Source organism: Falco punctatus (genome assembly GCF_963210335.1).
Source record: "Falco punctatus genome assembly, chromosome: 5".
In the NCBI taxonomy this organism is placed as follows: domain Eukaryota; kingdom Metazoa; phylum Chordata; class Aves; order Falconiformes; family Falconidae; genus Falco; species Falco punctatus.
The window spans coordinates 80,201,328-80,226,248 of NC_137584.1; the positions used below are offsets into that span (position 1 = coordinate 80,201,328).

General features: G+C 38.8%; 1 protein-coding gene across 1 annotated transcript in view; it reads right to left on the bottom strand.

The window, feature by feature from the left end:
* Positions 1-3,159: 3,159 nt before the first annotated feature.
* The window catches only part of GALNT2 (polypeptide N-acetylgalactosaminyltransferase 2), a 97,896-nt gene continuing 76,134 nt past the window's right edge, over positions 3,160-24,921 (bottom strand). The window contains exons 9-16 of the mRNA XM_080388875.1: positions 22,147-22,234; positions 21,482-21,585; positions 16,454-16,580; positions 12,361-12,453; positions 12,084-12,167; positions 10,184-10,310; positions 6,273-6,392; positions 3,160-4,992 (exon numbers count right to left, since the gene is read on the bottom strand). Coding sequence (XP_080245001.1) covers positions 4,837-4,992; positions 6,273-6,392; positions 10,184-10,310; positions 12,084-12,167; positions 12,361-12,453; positions 16,454-16,580; positions 21,482-21,585; positions 22,147-22,234 — 899 coding nt within the window. The 3' untranslated portion in view covers positions 3,160-4,836. The remainder of the gene's footprint in view (positions 4,993-6,272; positions 6,393-10,183; positions 10,311-12,083; positions 12,168-12,360; positions 12,454-16,453; positions 16,581-21,481; positions 21,586-22,146; positions 22,235-24,921) is intronic.

The window sequence follows — 24,921 nt, forward strand, 5'->3', positions numbered from 1 at the left end:
TGCATGCCTGCAACTGAGGACCACACAAATTTTATAGACCATCTATGTTTAATATGCATCTAAGTAAGGCAAAGTAGACACTGGTATTTGTATACAAAAATACAACATTTTGAAATAATTAAGGTTGTGCAGTAACACCCCAGACAGGAACTGGACAATGCTCTATAGGACCCACGTTAAACAAGACCCCAGCCCTTACCCCAAGCAGATCACAGCCTTTTAATCTCTCCTAATATTCACCCTCCTTTCCAAACGCACGCAGGCATCTTCTTGAAAATTCAAGATTTAAAATACGTTTTTGTTAGTCCACAAAGAGGAAAGACTAACTATTCCCTTACAAAGAGGTTAAAACATATCTGGTTTTACGCAGTGACAGGCAAGCAGAGTAAAACCAGGCACAGAAACTGGCTAAAAAGCATGGCCTGAAAATTAATGACTCTGAATAAGAACATTTTTTTTTTTTTCATATATATACACTTGGATATAAGGCAATGGAAACAATGGAGTTCTGGTCAGAAGTAGCGCAAAATTTGCTGGATGGTTCATTCCAGCAGAACACACTTACACTAAGGAGTTTACTGAGAACAGTAGAAGACGTAAGAGACTCTAGACAGAGACGTAAGAGAGAATTCTACATTTAGCATTAGGTTACATTAAAGGCCACCGCCAGAAGCCTGTTGCAATTGTCTTTTAGTATCTCCGATCAGCTCACAGGTGTCAAAGGGCATTTAAGGCAGAGAATCCTCACCTGAGTTCTCAGACATAATCTGCAAATGCAAGGCTGTTTCCTTTGCTCATTGCAGTTTGACAGGGCCTTTTGATTTTCGGCAACCATAAATATTAAATTTAGATCTATTTCCTTCATTCAACTTGAGACTTTTTGGAAGGTGCCAACTAGCTGCTGATTTCTGGCACGGAGGGCAAGTAAGTCTGTACCCAAAAACTCTCCTTTCCTGCAGCCTGACAGGTAAAAACCTTCCTGTCAGTACAATTAAAAGAGTGGAGTTGTTTAAACCTTTCCTATAAACGCTTCTGCAGGCTGTGCCAGCTGATCAAGTCCTTGGGGCTAACTAGCACAGCCGAGTTTCTTAGACCAGGACCAGAGATCCTAGTCCTGGATGCAACAAAGTTAAGAAAGAACGATGTGCCCAAAGAACTGAGTTGAAGCTGGACAAAGCATCACAGATGAGATTATTTTTTATTTATTTCATTCTCCAGCTTCCCATTTACCCTCCCAGAGCAAATCATACAGTCCCCCAACCCATGTGGCTTGCAGCCCAGCTCTGCCAAGGTGATGCTGTGATGGAGCACCATGCCCTGACTGCAGCCCCACGTTAACTCTGACAGCAGTAGGAGAACCTCACACTTCCACAGCTGTCCATCACCTACCAGAGGGTTTGTTCTCTCCCCAGCTGTGCTAGTGCAAGTTCATTTGCGAGCTCTGTAAACTACACTTGTGACATGTTTGTGTCCCCCCCGCTAAAAAGCCTTTCATTTAAAAAGTGTCCTTTTTTGTTTTAAACATGAAGTATCAAATCATTGATGAATCTGATCTACCTTCAGGTGCACCACAAATATCTGAATTACTACCCTACACAACAGAGAGCAAGCAGAAAGACCACAGGAGCAGATGAGGACAGGTACCCCCAACCCGCTGTGAGAGCTGCTGCTGCGGCCACCCTGCAGGAGGTCCTGCCATGCCTGGCACGGAGACGTCCCTGGCAGCAAAGAGAGGGACCAGTGGAAGTCTTGAGAAGATAAGGCCAAATGGGGCAGGACGGCCAGTGCCTTAACAATATATTTTCAGGCGACTACAGTCGCTCCTCAATGTGAAGCACCCTGAACTCCCTGCTCAATGTAAAGCAGCTTCTGTGATAAGACAATTTTCTCAACGCTATCATATTGGTTTAAATACAAACACATTCTCTTTTCATAAATGCAAATATAAACCCACATATACACACTTTAAGAACAGGAATGACCAAGTGAACCAAAGCATTTGGAAACTACTTCAATCTACAAGCTCCAGGCAGACTTCTTGGGTTTACTCAGTTATATTAACCATCACACATTTATCTATAAAGCATTCTTCTTTATTTAAGTTAAACAATTTTTCAAGGATGGTTTCCATCTATAAAATGAACAAAGTACAAGCTCTGTACAGCAGACTTTTCAAACCAACTGAAAAAACAGTTTCCAAACTATGTTTTGAAAATCTGCAAAACAAACATTATCACCATTCTTGCTCTGAAGACAGTAAGAAGAGTTCTCAGGAGACTCCATCGCAATTTGCTTCAAGGGCTCTTAACTTACCTTTCAAATGGGCAAATTTCTTCAACATTAAAACCCCCTAAAATCACAGTAAGTAACTTTGGCACACTGTCATGTAAACATAACGAAAGGATACCACTTCTTGTCCGTTCTCTCAAAGAAAAGTGACATACAGCTCCTATATTAAAACCCCTATGCACAGCATCCATGGGGAATTAGTGAAAATATTCCTATTTTATGATAGCAGTTGAGATTAGACTTAAGAGGTGGAATACGGATTTTTTTTAATAGCAATTCTGATTTAGATGTAAGTGACAGGTCAATATTCAGAGTTGCAACTGCTGATTTCAGTTAGTACTACCCTTGCTATGATTGAAGTTGCAAATGGAAACACCTCCACGGTAGAAGCTAAGTGGTTGGGGTTGCTGGTTTTTTTTCTTTTCAAGTCTGTTTTTCAAAACCTCAAACAATTTATTTGCTACTGAGCCCATGTTTCAGCATTTATTTTTCCAGAACATGAAGAAATCTACTGCTATGTTTATGAATCGTGTTCTTCAAGTTCTCAGCTAGGTTAAAAGGCTACAGATAGGGAGAAACTAAAAGCTGAAAAACAGTTTATCCACCGTATAGCCTCTAAAACAGGCAAGTTTTGGAGAAAGTGGATTGTGAAGAAGCAAAAAGTATTATTCATTAAACAAAAAGATGATGGATGGAAGAAGCTGGATTTAACGTCCCCATCCAAAAAGGTACACAGGTACTTGCAAGTCAACTTCAGACACACAAGGTATTTATGGGCACAGACTAGCACAGTTAAAGCCACCTTGCCCAGGAAAGTACCACCCCTGCACCTCCTGTATAGGTGCAGCCAAAGAAAATGGGGGGTGGGGTCGGGAATAAGTTGGGAACTACTCTACTTCCAGGAACAAAGAAAGAGGGGAACTGTACCAGCATACTACAGTACAGCAGATGTTTTTCATCTCCTTATATCAACCATTATATTTCTCTGAGATCCATCACCTTACTAAAACCACCTCCTGGCACCGCATGTCTTCACGAATTTTTGTCAGTGCTGACTTGCTTACTAGTACTTATTTACCTTTGCTTCTCAGTTTAAAAGCTCATTGAAGCATTTGCTTTTAATAAAAAAAAAGGATATAGTCTATGCAAACATAAGAAAGGACAGGTCAAAGTTGGGGTTAACTTTGACATTATTATTTTAATATAAAAATGACATCAGCTGGACTGAAGCTGCAAAAACCGCACAGGTTCTACGGTTAAAAACACATAGGATCTGCTGGTATCCAGGCTGATTCCCAGAGCCAAGCCTGAATCCATTCAAAAGCTCCATTTACAGAAACAAAACAGAAGAAAATTCCCCAGTAGTAGGTCTATAAATTAAGCAAGTGCAATTCAGAGATATTACATAGCTGCTCATCATTGCAAATTAAAATTCAGATCTTGTGCTGTCAACAGTGACGTTACTATTCTATCTTATTTCTACAACTCAAAAGGGGAGCTTGAGAGAAAGAAATTTCTCATTAGGGCCCAGAATAAAACTGTGCTGAACCCACATGGCTGCATGAAAGATCTGCACTGTTTATATAATTTTTTTTTAACAAAGGAAGAAGTATTGTAAAGACGAAGTACTACAGAAATGATCAACACAAATATCAAGTACAAGTTTAACGTTATCCAGAGCACATGTAATGAATTTCCAAGTAGGAATAAACAATCCGAGCAATCATCTGTGCCGATGCATTGGCTTATTTTGCTATTTTCTTTCTCCTCCTGAGTTTCGTGATCTCCAGTGAGGGCGAAGTGTTAAGAAGTAGATCCAGTTTGCAAAGCAAAAGCATCCAGTGTTAGCACGGACATCACACTCAGCAGCACAAAATCTGCACCTTCATGAAGTTTCACTCTCATAGCATTCCAATCTGATTTCTGGTTATACGTATGTCAATCACTTTGTTGATAATTATAGGATGATGAAAACTGATATAAATCATTGGGAGCTGACAATATATATACTTTTTTATATTTATATTTAGAGTCCATCATAGAAAAGTTCATATTCAAATTACCAAGTACACACAGGAGAAAAAAAAAACCCTTCAAAATGACACTTCTGTTTCTGGAAACGACAAACCATGATTTCTATGCAAATGGAGTTTTAAAATGACCTTTTCCTAGTAATTTTCCCCACCCTCCCTCCCACACCCTGTTCCCCACAGGTGTTTCTTCAGATCCTTTTTTTAAATCATACATCAGTTGTTCCTAGAGTTAATTATCTGCTGTGCACGTACGTAACTGAAGACAGAAAGGAATCATTGAAGTCTTCACACCAAGAAGGAATTCTGCTGCAGTCATATCCAGTGACATCTTTGCAGTGCTCCAAGTCCCCTGGATCCCTGGTGTCTGCTTCAGCACTCTCCTACTTTCAGATAAAGGTGGAATACTGAGGTATATAAGTTCCGTGGAAAGTTTTAAGAAATACATCAGTAATTCAATCAAAACTTTGCCCAACGTCTATGAATCAAAAACAGCGTTTTGCTCGTAAGTCCTTCTCTACTGCTGCAGATTAAGTGTGAATTTCCACTGTTGTGACAAAGAAGGACTGCAGATCTCAACGGTGAGACCACCATTTTTGGCATTTCGGCTGTCTAGACAGAGGTTGCTGCCAACGTGCCTCAGTTTAGAATTGCTTTCAATTTGTTCCCATTTCTGGAAGAGAAAATACAGTTATTGAGTTATTGAGTGGAAAAAGCAGGAAAAAGATGAGCCCTACATCCTGTCCTTTGAAGTCTTCATAAGCTTCCCTGGCTCGTGCTTGGGAAAGCTGTGAAAACTGCAACAACAGTGTGTAGTTTAGATGAACCTTGGAAAAGGGTAAGTTATGGCAAGCCTTGCCAAAACAACTGTTCATTCAGCTAATACACTGCAATAGATACAGAAAACACCAAGTCATTTTCCTGTACTTTCACATGTCTCAAATACAGTCACACCACATTCCCTTGTGAAACCTTTGGCCTGAAGGGAAAAATAAAAATCAGAGCCACATAACACTGCAGCTCTGAACATAGAGAAGTAAGAAGCACAATCACCAAAGACAACTTTACAGAAATCTGTTAAGACACCCTTCAGTTTTACAGAAGAAAACCAATCTGTGCTGCCAAAAGTTCTTTGCCCAAGGTGATGCCAAGGATAGAGTAAACCCCAAATACAGGCTGTTAAAAAAAAAAGTTTTCTGTTGCATTTCTAACGTATTGTGCTTTTAAACCTTATTAAGAAAATCTTGCTTCCTTCGTTTTCTTTTCTGAAAAGTGGCAAGAATATTCTTCCTTTATCAAGCAATAGCATTTCAGTTTTCTGACTGCAAAAACTGAGATACAGAAGCAAAGCAGGCAGACAATCAGAACTGATGACTTAGCAGAAAGAGATGAATTGTTACACAACCAGATCAAAAAGATGGTATGACTCTGCAAATGTGATTTTCCTCAGGCATGGGAAATAGATGAAGTTACAATGCCGCATTAATAAAAATGAAGGAGTCTAGTGCTGTTATAAACAGCTCATAGCTGAAAAGAAGAAAGGAAAGCCAAACCACACTGAGACACAGACTACATACCCTTCAAACTTCACTGAACGATACCTTTCAAAAATACACTGTAGAATATATATTCTATTTCAGAAAATGGACATGGCAGTTTGAAGACTGTTACCCATCAGTGCTGTTGGGTGAAACCTTTATATAAGGCCACTGTTGGGATAAAACCTCTATGTGTCCATAAAAAGATTGTCACTGGCCTATGAAAAGCACAGTACACAAGCTTATTCTGGCTGCTCTGCCCAGGTGTCAACTCATCCCAACTTCACACACACAGCAGCGAGACAGAGAGGAGTAGAATGGACAGAAGATATGATTACCAGTGCGTGTTCTTGCATTCTCATTCACAACCCTTGTTTTCTCCCCTGTCTGCAGAGTGTGTTCACGACATACTAACCTGTCTGCTGTCATTTTCCCTACAGCCCTGAAGTTTTATTAGTGAACCAGGTGCTCTGTCCACAACAGTAAGGCACAAATCCATATGTTTCACTGACTTGTCCTTTGTTAAGGCCCATTCCTAGAAAAAGAAAGAAAGAAAAAAAAAAAGTGTACCAAATTGTCTATACTAACATTTACACATAAGGTGCTTGTGCTATCTCTGCATATATAGCACAGGTTAAAATCCTGTAAATAGCATGAGCGTTAAATAGTATGAGCATTAGAACGATTTATTGCTTCCCATAGAGCAGGAGAGGGAAAAAAGGTGGTTTTCAAGCACAGTAATTCCAGTTGCTTCACTGTCCCCAGGTCTGCTCAGGGCTGGCCTGGTGGTTTGCTCCCTCTCCTGGGTTTACAGCAGTACAACAGCCAGGCACACACCACGGATTTAAAATACTTGCCCAAATATTTGTCCAGCTATGTTTGTATCCATCTCTCTCTCTGCATAACACGCCCCCCCCCCCCCCCCATCATCTTTGTAGGAGAGATTTGTATATACATAATTATATATATGAAACCCCTACCAGCTTGGTCTGCAGCATCACCGGCCATCCTACCCACACACCAGAAGCATGTGTACCACACTGAGGAAACAGTTCTTAATCGGATAGAGACCACCAGAAGGCAATACACAAGAGGGCCACACCAAAGGGCAGAGGGAGAACGTCACTTCCTATCCAAGGCACGACGTACAACAGAATTTCTCTCAAATGCATTTAAATACGCAACTCTGAGCAAAGAAAAGCTATTCTGTATGTACTGTTGCCCAGCTTGGTTGATCACAGCATCCTTCTGTGCAGGGCCTGCTGATCAGACTCTCTCCATGCCTTTCTCCCCAGCGTTTGCTCTCGGGGTTCCAGACTGGTCTTCGCACGTCGAATTATCCTTTGAGGAAAGAAGCTGATCTATCAACAGAAGACATGCTAATTACCCAAATCATGCTCACTGCTACTTAAAAGTGGCACGATTAGCTTTTCTCCAGCAACTAAAGAGGATTCAATGTTGTATAATACAAAACCCTAGATACACAGGACCAAGCCTGGCTACGTTTAAATGTTATTTTGCAAGCAATCAGCATTTCAGCAAAGAATTAAATGACTAATCCCATTCCATATTTTTTACTCATTTTCTGATACCATAACTGATTTTTTGGCTTGCGTAATCACTTTTAAACTCAGCAGATTTAACAACGATTAAATTCCTTTGAGAACAGATGCTCAGGAAACAATCAGAACCTCTAACCAATGTCACAAGTAACTGCCATTGTACCGGTAGCAAGCAGTTAGAAGGGTACCCCATTATGCAAGCACCAAAATAATGACAACTATGCAAAATAAAGCAAAGCTAGGAGAACTCTGTGTGTCCCTTTGTCTCCCAAACCCAGAAGCTAAAAACTTTTCCTTTTGTTCTCAACATGTTAATCTCGGATGACAGCAAAATTACTTGTCTTCTCAGTTCCGTTAAATTCATAAGATGTCAACAAGAATCATTAACAGCCACTTTTAACTTAAGGAATTAAGCAAATTATTTTTCAGAGCTTATCAGGAATCACAAATGCCCCTGAAATAGATGGCTCCCTTATAAGATGTATACTGATTAGTGACAGTTGAAAATACCATCAGGAAGTGGTAGAACTTATGTTTGAGAACCCTGCAAGAAGAGAAAATCAGAGCCTCAAAAATACTGTTTTATACATCTTCACTCTTCCATCAAAAGGCTGAAAGTGCCCCAGACACGACAGAAATCATGCAAGAAACTAACACATTTAAAAGCCAAAGATACTGCTTCGCAAAAGCTCCAAGCTCTGCTCCTAGAGACATCTACGTGATGGTCCTTCATGGTACAAAACAGCGTAGAGATGCCTTCCTCCAGCAATCAGGAGCTATGATTAGCTATAATGGAGATTAGATTAAGCAAATTCCACTACATCAGAAAAGAAAAATTGCAAGAAGTGTATGTGCTCAAGGGCACAGGCTGGAAATAGGATAGCTCTAGGTAACAATTTGAAAGTCAGGACATTTGGAAAAACCTGTGTCATAAATCACAAATATAAAATTAGTAGAACACCACTAACCTGAAACCTTCCCCTTGTGTCTAAGTGCATTCAGCTTTACATTTAGTTCTTTACCATAACCCTACATATTTGTACATAATTGTCAAACATCACAGTTTCTTCAGCCCTTTAGGAGGCGTGCATCTGCCTTTTTAATCACCAAATTCTACCAACCTGTTGGGGGAGGGCAATTCCCGTTTTCACTTACATCTTGCATTTTAAGTTGTGTTGAGCATAAGCCAGAGCAGCCTCTTCAAATTACAGGAGGAGGTCTCCAGAGTCTTTAATATCTGAGTGCTCTGAATCCCAGCCCTGCTCCCCAAACCCTCTCGACAAGAACAGGTACAAAACCACACGGTACAGATCTAAAGGCTGGTTTATTCCCTATCCTCTTCTCCCATGCTGTTTATTCCCTCCAATCCAGTACGAATTCTCTTTTAATGTATAACCTGGTTTTGACCCATTCTGTCCCTTAACCTGTCTGAACGTCCTCTCACAGGGACGTGTTCAGAGCAAGTGTATATTGGTTTGTCAAGGTCAACTTCAGAGAAGAAACTATACATAAAGGGGGGTCGGGTTCAGGGGAGGGGAGTCTGAAAGAAGAAAACAACTGTGTTTCTACAGAGAACACACAACATCACCAGAAACTCATAAGATTTCTGCACCAAGGCAATTCTGATACGTTCATCCTTTCTCCTAAAAAAAACCCCAAACCACTGTGGTGTTCTGAAAAGATGAGTGTACTTTCATAAAGGTAAAAGAAAAAGCTTCCCCAGATATATCCTCTTTAATGATGGGGAAGAGGCATATCTCAGATATATGATGGCAATGTGTTCAAATCAACACAATGTATCTTCCAGGAAATAACTTCTTTCAGGATTCATCTGATTTTAGGGGTTTCCCCTTTAATTTAAATAATTTAATTTAAATACTGATATTCACTCCATAGTAAACTACAAAAAAATTGTAATTGGTCAGCCTTCTATTTTAACAGATGTACTTGAAGTATTAATCTTACCTTTTACTTATGATCAGCTTGATTACAAAAAGAATTAACGACAAAAGCAGCACACAAAACAGTGAGCACAAATGTATTTCACGAACAGTAGCCAAGTCACAACTGCATAAATAGTCTTTGAAATAATTAGTACTCATTTACAAATTTGACACATTTGCAATTAGTTTAAGAGTAGGATTAGAAAGGATTTGTTGAAACACTCCCTTTTACTGTGGGTGAACGAGATACAACATTTAGGCACCTCTCTTTTCTAGAAGAGCCAAATGGGGATCTAAGACAGATTTCTTTTTTATGCCCTGCTACAGCAAATTGGAAATGACTAATAGGGCACGACAGTAAAGCATTCTTCTATTTTGCTGACCTTAGGCCATATGCTTAACACAACCCAAATCTTCTCTTAAGCAAAAATCCCCCCTAAAAAAAGCAAACACACCAATACGCTGAAAAAAGCTTTATATACAAGCATTAAACTCCTGGGAAAGAAATTATTGGCCTCTAGTGTAAAAGCAAGTATTTACAAAGACAAAGGAAAGGGATAATCTGATGCACACTTAATGAATCTCTGGGCTCAGGTTCTAATCCTGAAAATGCAAAATTATATTTTAAGGAGAAGTTATTTAGCTAATCTGTTATAACAAGTGATCTGCTGATTTGGGTTCATCTTCCTATCACCAGCACACAGTACCTGCTTGAGTTAAAAAGTTTCACTTTTTGGGGTTTTTTTTGTTGGTTTTTGTTGTTGTTGTTTTTTTTTTTAAGATTGCATATTGTGAGGAAAAAAAATGAATGGCATACAGACCTGGTTTCCCCCGGCGTTATGACATTCATAAACTCCAACAACACCATCTGCAAAATGGCCCAAAGTGTCAAGGCAATTGGTACCCTGCTGCAAAGCCCCAAAAGCTATATCTTGATGATCTGGTACCCTAAAATAAAACCAGAAATATCTGCTTAATTCAGTTTCTTTAATTATTTTTTCAACTCCTTGTCTTCACTCAGAATATTTTTAAGATGACAGGTTAAAGATGAGTGATTATTACTATCTGGAAATCTCAATCATCTTCTGAGGAGGGAAGGCAACTACCTGATCATGAACTGATCAAACATGAATAAAGTTGCAAGCTTAGGACAGAATACAAAGAGACTTATACCAGAGAATGAGGATGAACATAGAAACTCGGCACAAAAAGCAAGCTGAAGATGACTTAACATCATCATGTAAGGTCACTCAAGCTATCAGTTAAGGTCATCAAGCCCCCCCCCCCCCTTTTTTTTTTTTCCCCAGTCAAGCTAGTTTGTGGCAAAAATATGACATTCTATATTCTTCCCAGACTATTTTTACTGAAGTGTTAGAAAAGGGGTTAGGAATTAAAGAAGCAACCCAAAGCAATCAATGTTTTGCTAATATCTGTTTTCTAATGGTTGCACATAAAGTGCACTCATTTAGGATGGAAATATCTAGGCAAAGCCATTCAACAAAGTTCAGTTGTGGAGTAGAGTCTGTGAGTTCATGTCAAGCAGTAAAGCAAGGGCGTATTTGCTCCTTTTAAGATTTCAGATGTACTATACTATGTAGTATATATACTATATACATATATGTGTGTGTATATATACACTATATACAAATATACTATACTATGAGTATAGTTATTCAGGCCAGCAGAATGAGCACAAGAGATGACACAGAGTAAGACAACGTGACACTTAAGGAATGCTTATGGCAGCACATTTTCCAGGACAGCTTGCAAGACACTTTTCCTAACAAATTAAACAAAAGTAACTTACTTCCTCAGCATCATCCTGGTTTATGAGACACTTCAGTAAGTCTGGCTGTGTACATGGTTCACTAGGGCTGTAAGGGCTGGTGCTTTTGCATTCCAAGCCTGTATGCCACTAGCAGTTACCTGACTCCACTGACATGAAGTGCCCCCAGGAAAAAACAACAAGTATTCTTATAAACCACACACAGCATCTTGCCGTTACACTACCAGCGTTAGGCTGACAGCAGGCAAAATAGTTTATAGACTCACATCTGACTGACGCGCTTACTAATGGGTTATTGAACATGAAACTTTTTATTCTTTCAAAAGTGCTCCTCCTCAAGGATTTTTCATGAGTTAGGATTAATTCATGTTACAGAAATTGTTAGCAGCGTGACCCCTCATTCCCCTCTTCTCATCTCCCCCCTGCTCTGCTGAGTTAGTGGTTATGCAGTGACAGAGAACAAGCGGCAGGAAGAGCAGAAGACAGCTAGAGTCTGCCAAGCATCCCCGGCCCTCTTGCCTGCTGACTCCCATTACTGAGAATGTCTCCTCGCTCAGCCGGGTCTGCGCTTAGGCAAAGGCAAAAGCTTTAAAGGGATGACAACAGGATACAGAACAGTGCACTCCTGAGCAAACGGCTCCTGTAGGAGACTAACTTCAGGCACTCTTCTCTAACACACCTGTTAGTGCAACCGTAGTTGCAGGAAGTAGAAAAAGCACCTTACTAGGGAAAAATGGCTCTTTAGGAATGGAACTAAGAAAAATCAAAAGCAAAAAGCCCACGTGAGGCATTACTTTCACAAATAAATTAAAAAAAAAACCAACCACCCTCGACAACCAAGGAAGGAGAAACTGATGATTTCTGGGGAAAGGGGCGGGGGGGGGCAGGGGGAAGAGAGAGCATTCCATACTATCTCTGATTCAGCCAAAACTCACCGTAACTCAGGATAAACATTTTCAAGATACCACTTGAAGGGTTTGCAGCTAAGTCTCTTTCTGAGTTCCGTTCGGCTTTGAATACTAGAGGGGAAAAAAGGAGCAGTTTTCAAAGTCAGGCTGCTGTCTTTATGTACATTAAAGAATAGAGAACACTCAAGAACAGTAGAACTGTATCTTAAAGAGATAATACATGACAGCTAGCACTGCTTTCACCTCAGAAGGTGCTGTCTCCTGAAGAGTAAATGAACAGGGCACAGAAGTACTTGTGACTTACTTGCCGTAAGGTACATTCCTGGCTGAAGGCACTGCTGCATAATAGAAATTTTTATACTCATCCATCCAGACTTCTGCTGCCCTGCGTGTATTTCTAGGGACAATCATATGAAACACATAGGTTATATTTTCTTCAGCTGTAATTAAATCATGCCATTTATCTTTGGGTTGATTTTAATTCTTCCTAGTACTACATATTCAGCTGCCTCAAGCCAGGCAGAAGATTCCCTATTAAAGACCCAAGTAATAGAAAAACCATTAGAGTGTAACATAACTGAAATCAATGCATTCAGAATTAAATTTATGTCTTTTCCACACTCATCACTGCTTCAGGTTTTCATGCAGAATATACATCTTGGAGTTCTTTCTGCAGACTTAATGGAAGAAGTTGGTAAGTGGTGGTTTGGTTTTTGTTTTTTTTCCCTTTTTATAAGAGTAACTTGACAGAAAGCAAATTCAGTGAGTGTTCACCTGGATAAGCAAGCTAATTGAAAACTTAAACTCAACAACTGGCAATATTTAATAATTTCTAAAACCAGATATGCTAACATGGGCAAGACATTTTCAGTCTTCATCCTATTCCTACTACCAGAGCACTCAAAGTTCCAAAAAGATATAATCTGTCATGACCAAGCAAGTCTGCTGTAGCCGAGGTAACAGAGGAGAACCAGTAATTAGAAAATATTTTTAATGCTTTAAAATTCAAGAGAGATTAATTACTGCAATAAATGTGAAAAACAGTAATCCAAGTTCTTTACTTCTAATCAAACACATCTCTAACTAAAATTCCTGTATTTATGTAACTAGTGTCTTTAAATCTCCTTTTGGGTTGCAAAGGGTAATGCCTTTTTCCATTCCCTGGCTTCCATATAAAACTCATTTACTTCCATTGTTCATAATTTTATGCTTAGAAAATTAAGTGTTATTTCACTTGCAACTGCCATGCTCTGAAGCTTATTTTACATTTGGCAGTAAGTTCATCTAAAGCAACTGGAGTAAACTCAGTCAGCCAATAACTTCTTTAATATGATTTTCCAATCCAAAAGACAAAAAATAGTCAGTGAGCTCTTCTTGCGGGTTGCTAAGAAGGAAGGACGTGGGGAAGAAAAAAAAGGTCACACAAAAGACTTCAATCAATTTTTTGAGGGCTGTTTTTTTTCCTTGCAAAGCTTCCTTTAATTTTTTCGTGAGCAAAATCCTATTCAATCCAGATTAGAGAGCTATTTCAGTTTACCTTCACTCGCAGTCTCTCAGGCCTGTGTGAGCATCACCCAGTCACTCAGCACCTGCCCCTGTTGCTTGCTCAGCAATCGGCTTGGCTGCCCACAGGCCAAACGGATTTTGGTGGTGGGAGAGGAATTGTTCAGTTTGCCAGGGTTTAACAACTCCAAAGACACATTCAAAGCCAGAACGCATGCCTGCGTCACACGTCCCCAATACCTGGGGACAAACAGCTCAGGCTTAGTGTGCCATGAATACAGGAACTGCGTAGATCCTGAGAAGTGCCTAAACTAATAAGAGCCCAAAGGCGGCAGGGTACCAAGGAACACAGCACAGGGAGCACCCAGCACTGCTGGGTTAGGTTAATAAGTGGTAGGTTAATACAACCTAGCACCGAGCAATCAGAGGTAGCTTTGTACGGAGCAGACTGGGGTCTGCAAGGTTTATGAGTTCATCTGAAGTGGTGCAGAAGTGTCCACTGGCCTAAATCCTGCCAGACGCAAGCTGTATCTGCCCACGCCACAAAGCCAGGATGTGGGCTCCCTCCTCGTGAAACAGGACTCCCAGCCTCTCGTCCAGAATCACCAGTTTTGGCCGCCAAAAGGCAGCGCATACTGACTAGTCCACTAAAAATAGGATGCTTACTAAACGCATCCAGAATAAACTGACCACAGTCAAGGGACAGATGATGGTTTAAGCTAACCAGTCCCAACTGCAAGACCAACACAGACTCCATGCGCCGAGTTCCTTGGCACCATGGTCCTACACATACCTGATAATACCTGTATTACAAGGGTATCCCATTACCTTAGGTTTCTCATTCTCTCACCACTAAAATTGATTTTAAGGCATTCTGTTACATTGGTTTGACACCCAAGAAAGCTGAAAGGAAACCTTCAAATATGGAGCAAACTGTCAACCCTGCTTTTAAGTGATATACAACTTTTCTACGTCAATTCAAAAATAATCCGAATAAAACAAGGAATTTTAACAGCATTTCAGAATTTGAAACAGCTGGACAGCTAAGGACACAGGTAATAAAACACCTGCAGAGAAATACAGATCTGAAAAGGGGTGTAAGCTTCCAAGACACTGATTTGCAAGCTTCAGCTGTCCTCACCATTCAGGTACATGTGGGAGCTCTTTTCAAACTCATTTGGAACACAACGACTGGAAAACACAATGAGACTTCAAAAAACCCCTGTCATAGTAATTGTCAGGACATTCAAGTGATCAAATCACAATGATTTGACTCCACAAAAAAATCTAAAAGCTTTAATCCCAGTATGAATGCAGAGTCTTCAACCCTTGCTAACATGATGCATTTCTGCTGTCTGCTGTACCCTTGCACGCATACAGCCACACCTTCTTCCTACTTTTCATGAGGTATCTTTAAATACCTCCTCATATCACAAGGAAAGCAGCATCTTGGCAACAGCCCAAAGATGGAAAAGCTACAGAGGAGCAGGAATACTGCACAATTTATGTGTTATTAACCATGCTCCTTGTTACGACACTGTCATTTTAAAACCTACTGTGAAACTAAAACATTTACATCCTAAGCCTACGTAACACAGTTTAATTGGTAGATCTTTCTACCCTCTGGATGCACACTATAAATCCTGGAACAGAGATGTGATGTATTAAGCGAGGATAATTCATTGCTAGATTTTGTTTTCCCCTAGGTATATTATTCATTTTTCACTGCAGCATAAAATACAGATCTCAAAGAACAGGGGGCCAGAAAAATCCCTGCTATAACTACTGGAAGAAATAGGACAGTGACTTTATTGTAGCAGACTTTTAAATTCATTAGAATCATCTTGGTGGCATAACCAGCACGGAAGTGAAGAATTACACCCTAAAGGAGGTTCCTCAGTTTAGGTGAAAAATGAGTCCAAATACACCAGCAGCTTAGAACGTTCTTATGAATTTAAATATGTCCATGATTACTGTGTTTCTTCACATTAAACAGAGTTTGGGCTCCGTACCCCTTCACGGATAAACAAAACTTTAATTTCTAGCTTTTAACACACAGAATCTTCAGCTGAGACTTGTACTTCCTCAGTCCTCTGTGCATCAGTCCAATTCTCTAAACCAGAACCTACAGTGATTTTTCAGCTACAACTGAGAGCGCCTTGGTCAAAACAGCCAACATATGCTCACACAATACGTTTCATCCACATTAAACACTGTGAACCTGAATCAGAATTGCTATTCTCATTCTATAGAGGAGAAACAGAGGAAATAGCTCGGTATTTCAGCTACTACTGTACAGTATCAATTACAATCAAAGCAAAATTAACAGGCATATTAATCTAAACCCTTAATACTGAATTTTCTTAGCTCTGTAGAAAAATAATTTTTAAACACTAGAAAGGAAAATATGGCATAGAATGAAGCTGCCAACAGACTGGCACCAATGCCAGGATCAGTCTACATAATCATTTGCATATCACATACTGATCATTTATTGACAAAAAGCAAGGAAAACATACCCGTAACAGTGTATTCTGGCTTTTAGTGAATGATGAAACTGTTTCTATAAAATGAAGATTTACGAGACAGTTCTGAATCTTCTTTAAAGCCAAATAAACATAAAGTTCTCATAACTGATAGAATACCAAGCTAAGCATTTCCTTCTTTTCCAGCTCAGGCTGTGCCCAATAGAAGTTTTCCCTTTTTTAACTCTGAGGCTCTTCTCTCGTTTGTGTAGTTGCCTCAAAGTCTTTAACTTCCTTTTAATTAGTATTTTCCCATGCTAGGTAATATTGCAAGTATTTCTAAAGATCCTTAAAATGAAATTGCTGCCATCTGCTGATCATCTGAAGAAATTCAAAACATTGCTATTTAGCTGAAGACTTAACAGCTACCTTGCAAACACAGTACCACTCCCACCGGGAAACGTGTAAGGATGCTGTTTGCGGAATACGTGACCCACTCTGCTGCAAGGGATGATTTCTAGGCTCCCACCACATTGCCAAACTCTGAATGAGATCTCTGAAAAACATGAAAGACCAATATCACAAAGTACTGTAATTTCGTAGTATACTATTTACTTTCAGTAAGTAAAAAAGAAAAAAAAGAAAAAATTCACTGAAGGCTTTCAGTGATTAATGCCGAGAAGATCAGTAAGATAGTTTTTTGAGAAATTCTAAGATAAACAAAGGCGTATCTGAGCATTTCTTATTCTCCAAGCTCAGGAGAAATAATCATATTAAGCCAGAAGCAAACCTGTATGTCTTCTCTTACCTGAGGTTACCAGCATTCCCCAAATTCACAAACCACGCTGTGATTTGTCAAAGTTAGGTCTATATGTGCTATTACTGTGCTTTATCTAAAGGGTAAGCAACAGCAGATACATTTAACAGATAAATTAATGATCTAGGTTATAATACATTTTTTTTCAGCTAAAGATGGAATAACACTGGACAAAAATCAAGGCATGATAAAACAATAGATTCAAGCTGCTAATTTATTATAACAGACAACAAAACACTCCCAAATACTGGCCATGGAAGAAGCCGTATCAAGTCAATCTTGATTTGAAGACAGACTGAATAAAGATGCAACTTCTGTAAACTGAAGTTTATGGACAGTACACTTCTAAGCCAATCTAGTGAGCTAACCCAACTAGGGGGGACAAGAAGGTCTAGAAATATTTACACACCTTTCTCAGCTTAGACCTTTCCTAGCAGAAGTCACCTAGTGCTGACTGAGAATTTTCCCTCATTCATTTCAAATAAGCACAGTAAGACGGGTGCTGCCAGGAGTGCTCTTCCCATTTTGATGATGTCCCCTTTAGTCCAGCACCTGCAATGAGTTACTGAGCGCCACCCTTACTTTCAAGCCTCTTCATAATCATTCAGTATCTTTCCAGATTAAAAAGAAAATAAATAAGCTGCTCCAAGGTTAGCATCTACCTTTTATGACGTGCAGTAAGTGCCACTCCTTCCCCCAGAAGGCTTCTTCCCACACACAAAAATAAGTCATAAAAATAGCATTACTTAAAAAATTAAATTGGGGTGGGGTGAGGGTGTGTGTGTGATGGTCCCCAACAAAAACCAAACTAAACCACCCCAAATAAACAAGAAACCATACCAAAAGAACACCAAACAAAAAAACCCAAAGGTTAGAGAGCATGTCATTTTGATGGTCTATCCAGGAGGAAGAGAAAAGAAATGCTGTGATTTCAGCTTTGACAGTGCAAGTTAACCGTGTTTCTGCTGAATGCTCTTTGCTTTTACAAGGTTATTTTCCTATTTGTTCTCCTTCAGTGATAACTTCCATTGCATCAGGGCCAATTAGGCATATTCATGAATCCTAGACAGTCAACAGTCCAATCTATAGGCAGATCATCCTCCAAAAATATTAATGCCAATATTGTCTTTGCCAGTAACTTAGGTCTTGATTTTCCAGTCGACTTAACATGGGACAACAAACACAAGTGATTTTTAAACCAACTGAACATGACATTCCCCCTGTACATTTTTCATGGCACTGACTTCAGTCTTACACCTCTTATTTTGAGCTTATAATGAAAAAAAAAAATTGAGAATCACAATAAATGACTGGTCACTGCTATTAAACAGGTTAGTAACAAAAGCACTTCTGTGTTTCTACCACAGTAAATTACACACAGATGACTTCAGGCTTTCCCATATATAGCTCAAATCTGGTCCCATACTGCTCAAATTGTTGAAGCACAAGAGCAATAGTCTTCTTGTACCACTCTGAAACATTATTTATGTAGCTTTGCTATAAAGATCATACAGATACTAGCCCAGCATGAGAGAATGCTGCACTCAGTACAGACATCCTGGTGAAAGACAACTGGGAGATCTGATCAAAGATAAAGACTTTTGCATTAGGCAGGCAAATGCAAACTAAATGCTTGAAAACTCGTATTAGACTTATTTAAGTGTTAGGAAATACATGCCTCATGAGGTAAAGTGAGATTCTGGTTAAAAATAAAGGCCAATGTAGTATGGCTAAAGCTCTTATTTTTTTTTCTTAAAGAATAATTCATTTGAAGGTTTAATCCATTTTAATGGTTTAATCCATCTATTGAATGTATGTAGGCATCAAAAAAGTATTTTTGTTTTAGAAGTAATTTAGAAATATTGTGTCTACTTTTTTCATTATTCACAGCTGCCTTAGTGTGTACATCAGCTTAATTCTCCCTCCATAAATTCCCAGAAATGTAAAACTACATGTATACTTCCCAGCACCTCAAAAAAAAAAAAAAGTGGAAATGATGAAAAATAGCTCTATGGGAAAGAACATAGGACTACTGAATAGGGAGAAGCAAACTAATACTTATTTGCACCAACATGGCTTCTAAAGCCTGCACAGATTTTTAAAGAAAAGGGAACGTACAGCAACTAAAAACAAACAAAAAAAAACTTCCCTCCAAGAACATCCTTAAGGCATCTTTTTTACAGTGTGAGACAATGTTACTATTTTTTACAATTTCAATGGACACAGTTCTTCATTAAAAAGGCATGAACAGCATGTTGAACTTTCTTGCATGACATTATATTACACCTCTCGATAACAGATTTGCCCTTTTTATCATAGTGTGCCATCAATATAGAAGACGGGGAATGTCTTACTCCATGATTTTAGCAAAATTAAGAAAAATCTAGGTTTTCAAATTTGACCCAAACCTTCCAACGGCCTATCCAGTTCTTCAGCACACTCCAATCCTCCCATGCTTATCAAAAAGCATGGTAAAGATTCTAAGAATTAGAGTTTATGAATTCAAGACAAGACTGAGCAAACCTTGTTCCGTGTTTTGTACAGCAAGCTCATGTTATCAGTGACATTTAGCAACAATCTGAAAATGCACCTTCACGGTAAGAGCTGCCTCTTTGCAAACGTAGGCAAAACACTGCAGGCCCATCTTGAAATTTGTAAAGTTGAGTCTATACTAATATGTGAACAAAATCTCACGTAACAGCTGCTCTGTACATGCTTGAAGCAAAAATGCCAGGTTTCATAAAGGATAAGTATAATATATACAACTATTTTGCAAGTCCATCTAACAGGTTATCTGCATGTAACATCATCCACTGATCCAGAGAAATGCTCGAGAGCAAAGAGGCCTGACGAGCGTGCATGTTGAATTTTAAACTGCACATCACAGATTTCTGATATCTGGTGCACGTGCCATTTACTGCCCATTAAATCATATGCCACATGACTTCTACTTGTCTGCAGGTAGTCTGGCAGCTATGAACAAATCATGAACGGTTGGATGTACTGACAGACCTTGCCTGTTCAGGGAGCAGAGAAAAGGCACCCCAAAGTCTCCACCTCCTCCTTCCCATGGAGGAGGAGGAACAGAATGCAGCAGGAGCATCATAAACAGCTTTTCGTCTGCAGTCTTCTCACCTTGAGTGAGGAGCTGTTTCTTGTGCCCTTTCTTGCTATCAAGACCTCAATTATCAAAGCATAAAAGCAGCTGCTAAGTTTTCAGAAAAAAATTGGTCGCTCAAGTACATGCTTGCAGCTAATCAAATACTTAAGTGCTCTAGTGGCAAAAGAGGTTTTCAGAGCAAATGCAAGTATTGCTATAGTAAATCTATACAACGAATTTCCAGGACATTAAAAAATGAAAAGTTACGATATTTATATGAATACAATTCAGCAATTTACAGCCAAAGTAGTGAGAAAGCAGAAACACAGAAAGAAATTGTTCAAAATACCAAAGAGGTTTCTTTGAGTATTGCATGGGAAGGTCAGAGACTGGACTGTAAGAATGCCTCTTCAAGCCTTCAAGTTCCTTACAGGACTGGTAAATATTTGGTTACCATGTCTCCATCCTTAGTGCGCTGTATACAGCAGACATTTCCTTGTAGGCCAAGCATATGCTCAAATGCATATTTCAATAACTCAAAATACTTATGGGTTTTCACAAGTCCAAGGTATTTTAGGATTTTCAGCTAGCATGTGCAGTAGTAGAGAAGTTTCTATCCCTAGAGCTGGTCCCAAAACACACTACTTAGGGTAGAGATGCATCTCAGATATTCTAAAAAACTAAATTAATGACAGACTGCAAGTCTTCAGAAGTTGTAGAGTTCTGCTCCTCCCAAATCTTTCTTTGTTTTAATACAAGTACACCAGTCTTAACTGGAAAAAAAACTTTGTACAATATGGTAATGCCAAAGAGAGCCAAAAAATACCTACCAAAGCCAGATCTAACCACCAGGTCAAAAGAGAAATGGCTAAAGCACAAGTTCTCTCAGCCCCTCCTCCTTCTTCTCTAAATCCCACTCAAACACCTGAAAATGAGTAATTACAGCAAAAATGCCTTCTCACCAATAATTATCTCATAGGACTAAAGTAGGGGTATAAAGTTCAAAAACTCACTAAGTATAGATGCCGTATTATTGATGTTAAGAAACAGATTATTCTTCAGTCAGCTAAGATAACTGATTTCTTAAGGTATATGTAAGAGCATTAAACTCATGAACTCCTGTGCTCTACTTTTCATGATTACATTTTAGCAACATCTTAACACATGTCTTTTATTGCCAGCATTTAAACAATTTAATCAGTAACTTTAGATGAGGATGTGACTTTCAGACAAGATAGCATTTCTGAAAGTAATTGCCTATCTATATCCTGTCATTTTTTTATCAGCCAACTTCCATTACAAAAAAATATCACTGCTTAATGAAATACTTTTATTCTCTCATAACTAGCATATAATTCCTACCTTGTTTTAATTCCTTCATTGTAATAAACCTTTTAGATTTTGCCAACAATGCATATGAAATTTTAACGCTGGTTTTAACCCTCTTTGCAGAAAATCAGGAAGACCATGACTGACAGCAAAGGCAACAATGAAACCTGCTTTCTTTCAAGACTGATCCGAAGGTAAGTAATATACATACCTAAGTTTTCTCCACCCCAAACATCCATCATCATGTCATACTTCCCTAGTTCTTCAAAATAGGATTTGTCCATCACAAATAACCCACCAGCTATCATGGGTGTCCTAAACAGAGAAGAAAAATGAAATTAAATACAGAACCATGAAGTGGGAGGCAAGTATTATTTGTACCTCAAGGTTAATACCTCCTTGAAAAACATCTGCAATGCTTTCGAATGCAACTTATTTTGAAGCTATCACTTCAAATGCTGTCTCCATACATTTCTATGACATATATAGTGCTGTGACCACCCTCTAAAGCAGTTGCCAAATCTCCAGCTGGCCTACATGTTCCTTAAAGGGTGGCAATCTGTGCCAGCAAGAAAACATTAAAACCGATTTATTTTTATCCCTCAAAACATACCAACTTTAATCAAAGTGACATCTACATTTTGTTAAGGGTAAAGCATCTACTGGTGTGCTTTAAAGTATTCTTTTAAATACTATTTATTTCTTAGAGTCTCATAATGCATCCTGATCACTATATGCTACATAAATACAAATGAAATCTCAATTCTAATGAAAGCTATAGTAAAGATGCCCTTTCAGACTCAGAAAAGATGATTTCTAACTTGTTTAGTTGCAAATTACAATCTATTAAAGGGAGAAGTGGTGGTACAGACATACTTTATGGGAGCAACTGGATTTCCTTGCCGTGCTCTTCTTTGCTCTGGTGTCATGTAATCCCACTTGAACACCAGGTTCCAATCAAAGCCTTAAAGAAGAAGATATTAGAGTAGGATGTTAAAAAAAAGACTGTGATCATCATTCAACTCGTAGTAACTGAAATCACTGGGAACTAATTTAAATTAAAAATATAAACTTGTTCAAACTTCTGGGTAAAAAACAAAGTAGGAGTCCAGATGACAGGTAAAGAAGTTGACAAGATGGTAAAAAAAAAAACCCTGAAATACAAAATAACTTTTATTTCTTTTGTTGTCATCTATTACTCCAGGAAACCCAGTCAAGAACTGACAAAGCAAAAGCCTTCTATATGAATCCAGCATCTTGCATCCTTACATTAAACAAAACATTATATGAAGATCTTCCAGCCATTACAAATGCTCCCAACTGTCCTTTCAGTACAATTGCATTTCAGTTCTTATCAAAAAATCACATATTTATGTTTACACAGGCTTTATGCAGTACACTCACTACTCTGTCAACAGGAGCTATCATAAAGGTCACAACAGGTTAGCTGTAATAAAATAGGCTGCCACTTACTTTATTAACATTCATTTAACTTCCTGCTTTCCCACTGCATGCTTCTAAGTGCATCACTTTTTAAACTTAGGGCAAGCACTAGAGCACCAACATCTTACTTCCCATATACATAATGTAAATAAATGTGCATACACACAGCAACAGCTGGTCTGGTCCTTTCTTGAATTAAAGACAGAAGAACATAAAGATCACTAGAATAGACAAGACCAGTAGGTCACCTACAGCAGTTTTCTACCTGACAATCATTTGAATTACCGCCTTTAGGCAATGATACACAGGTGCTAAGACAAACTTCCTACAGGAAACACTTTCATTACAGTTTTTGAGCATGAACATCTATTAAAAAACTACACAAGGTCCATAACCCTCTCCCAGTACACCTAAGCAAATCCTCCTTGTACAGCCTGCCTGCTGCCAAACACATTTAGATCCTATGAGGTCATGTAATGAATGATTTCCAGACTTCTGGTCCACAGATGTCAATAGTTTTCTTCCTCCAGCATAAAGATAAAGCAACTCTTTTGTGGGTAAACGGGGAAAAAGCTAAGGTAAACGGACATCCGTAAATGTGCGTAGTAATGATTGATGCAGAAAGTTAAAAACGAAACAGTTTTCGTTTTAACTCACAAGTTATCTCACACACCCACTACAGAAATTATCCTGAACAGTCTTTACAGCATGCATGCCAACTCTTTCTCTCCATGTTTGAGTATTTCATGAAGTGTTGCACTGTAAAAATGAAAGACCGTCTAACTACTCCCAAACTCCAAGTAGCAACACAGTGAAATGGCTACAATCTATAGTACTGCAAAGCCTCCAGCATGAAAAATAAAATGAGCTCCAATATTTCCATGCAGTTAAAAAGTCGCATTTCATCACACATAGCCAGCAAAATTACTAGCATCTGGGAGAACTTGAAAAACCCTACTGTTCCCCGGCAGAAGCGATAGAGTTACATATACTGCAGTGAACACAAGGGGTCTCTTTTGGAACGCAACACGCTGCTACAAAAGACGAACAAGTGCATAAATTGTTTACCCATAAAAACTGGTTTTCCATCTCCATTTTCACTGACTCTGGGAAAAATCTGCACTCAGTGAGATAATATCAGTAACTCTGTAAAAGGAGTATTTTTAAACACAAGTGCATATCCAATATGAAATTCTATGCAGTGTAAACTGCATCATAGGCATACTCTAAATTATTAGATCTCAGTTAACTACAGTTTATTCCAGTAATTAAAGTGTTTGTCAGGGCCCTTTAAACACTTCTGCAACCCCCCTCCCCCCCAAAAAAAAAAAAACCCACCATTTGTAACCTGAAGTGCTTGGATTTAGTATTGGCTAGACTTGGGAATTATTTCAGCCCTGTCCACTTTAAAAAGTTTGTAGCACTTGCTAAATTGCTTGTCTTGGGTTACTAAATCCTTTCAAAACACACCAAGCACAAATGCTGTCCCAGCTGTCTCAGCTCTCCATGCTTCAGCCACACAGATATTGTATCTAACATTGAAAGCATAGTTTTGGTTTCCATGTTTAGACTTGGCCCCAGTGAAAATGTCCCGTGATGCCAAATGCTGTAGTGCCTCTAACATGGTAATCTGTCCTCTGGGAACTGAGAAGAAATATATTATTCATGTTTCAACAGATCTCCAAATAGCTTTAAACATTGGTATGTGCAAAATTCCTATTATTATTAAAAAAAAGACAGCTTCTCACTCAATCCAGAAGTACAGAGGCTTCATGCACTTCAAAGACAGTAATAAAGAAATACCTATTTCTATTGTGCACAGGGGGAGAAAATTAGCATTAAAAAGTAAAAAAAAAAAAAAAATATTAAAAATTGGGAAACGTAATTCCAAAGATGAAGCATGAAAAGCAGTAATAAGTGAAAAGATCTCTCAATCTTTTCCCACTTCACTTGGGAAGAATTAAAGAGCATGAACCCTGCAGGAACCAATCAAGGGTTTCAATGAAAGAATTTCTCCTCCTACTGCAGACAACAATAAAAGCCACATAATGGTATGGGGATTTTCATACTTGAGATATAATGAAGAGATTGGGTAAAAGCCTTAAGGTTTTAATAAAGCTGGCACACAGATAATAGCACAGAACCATACATTAGCATACTGTGAATATACGCCCTGTAGGTGTTATTTCGAAACATTAATTGAAAGGA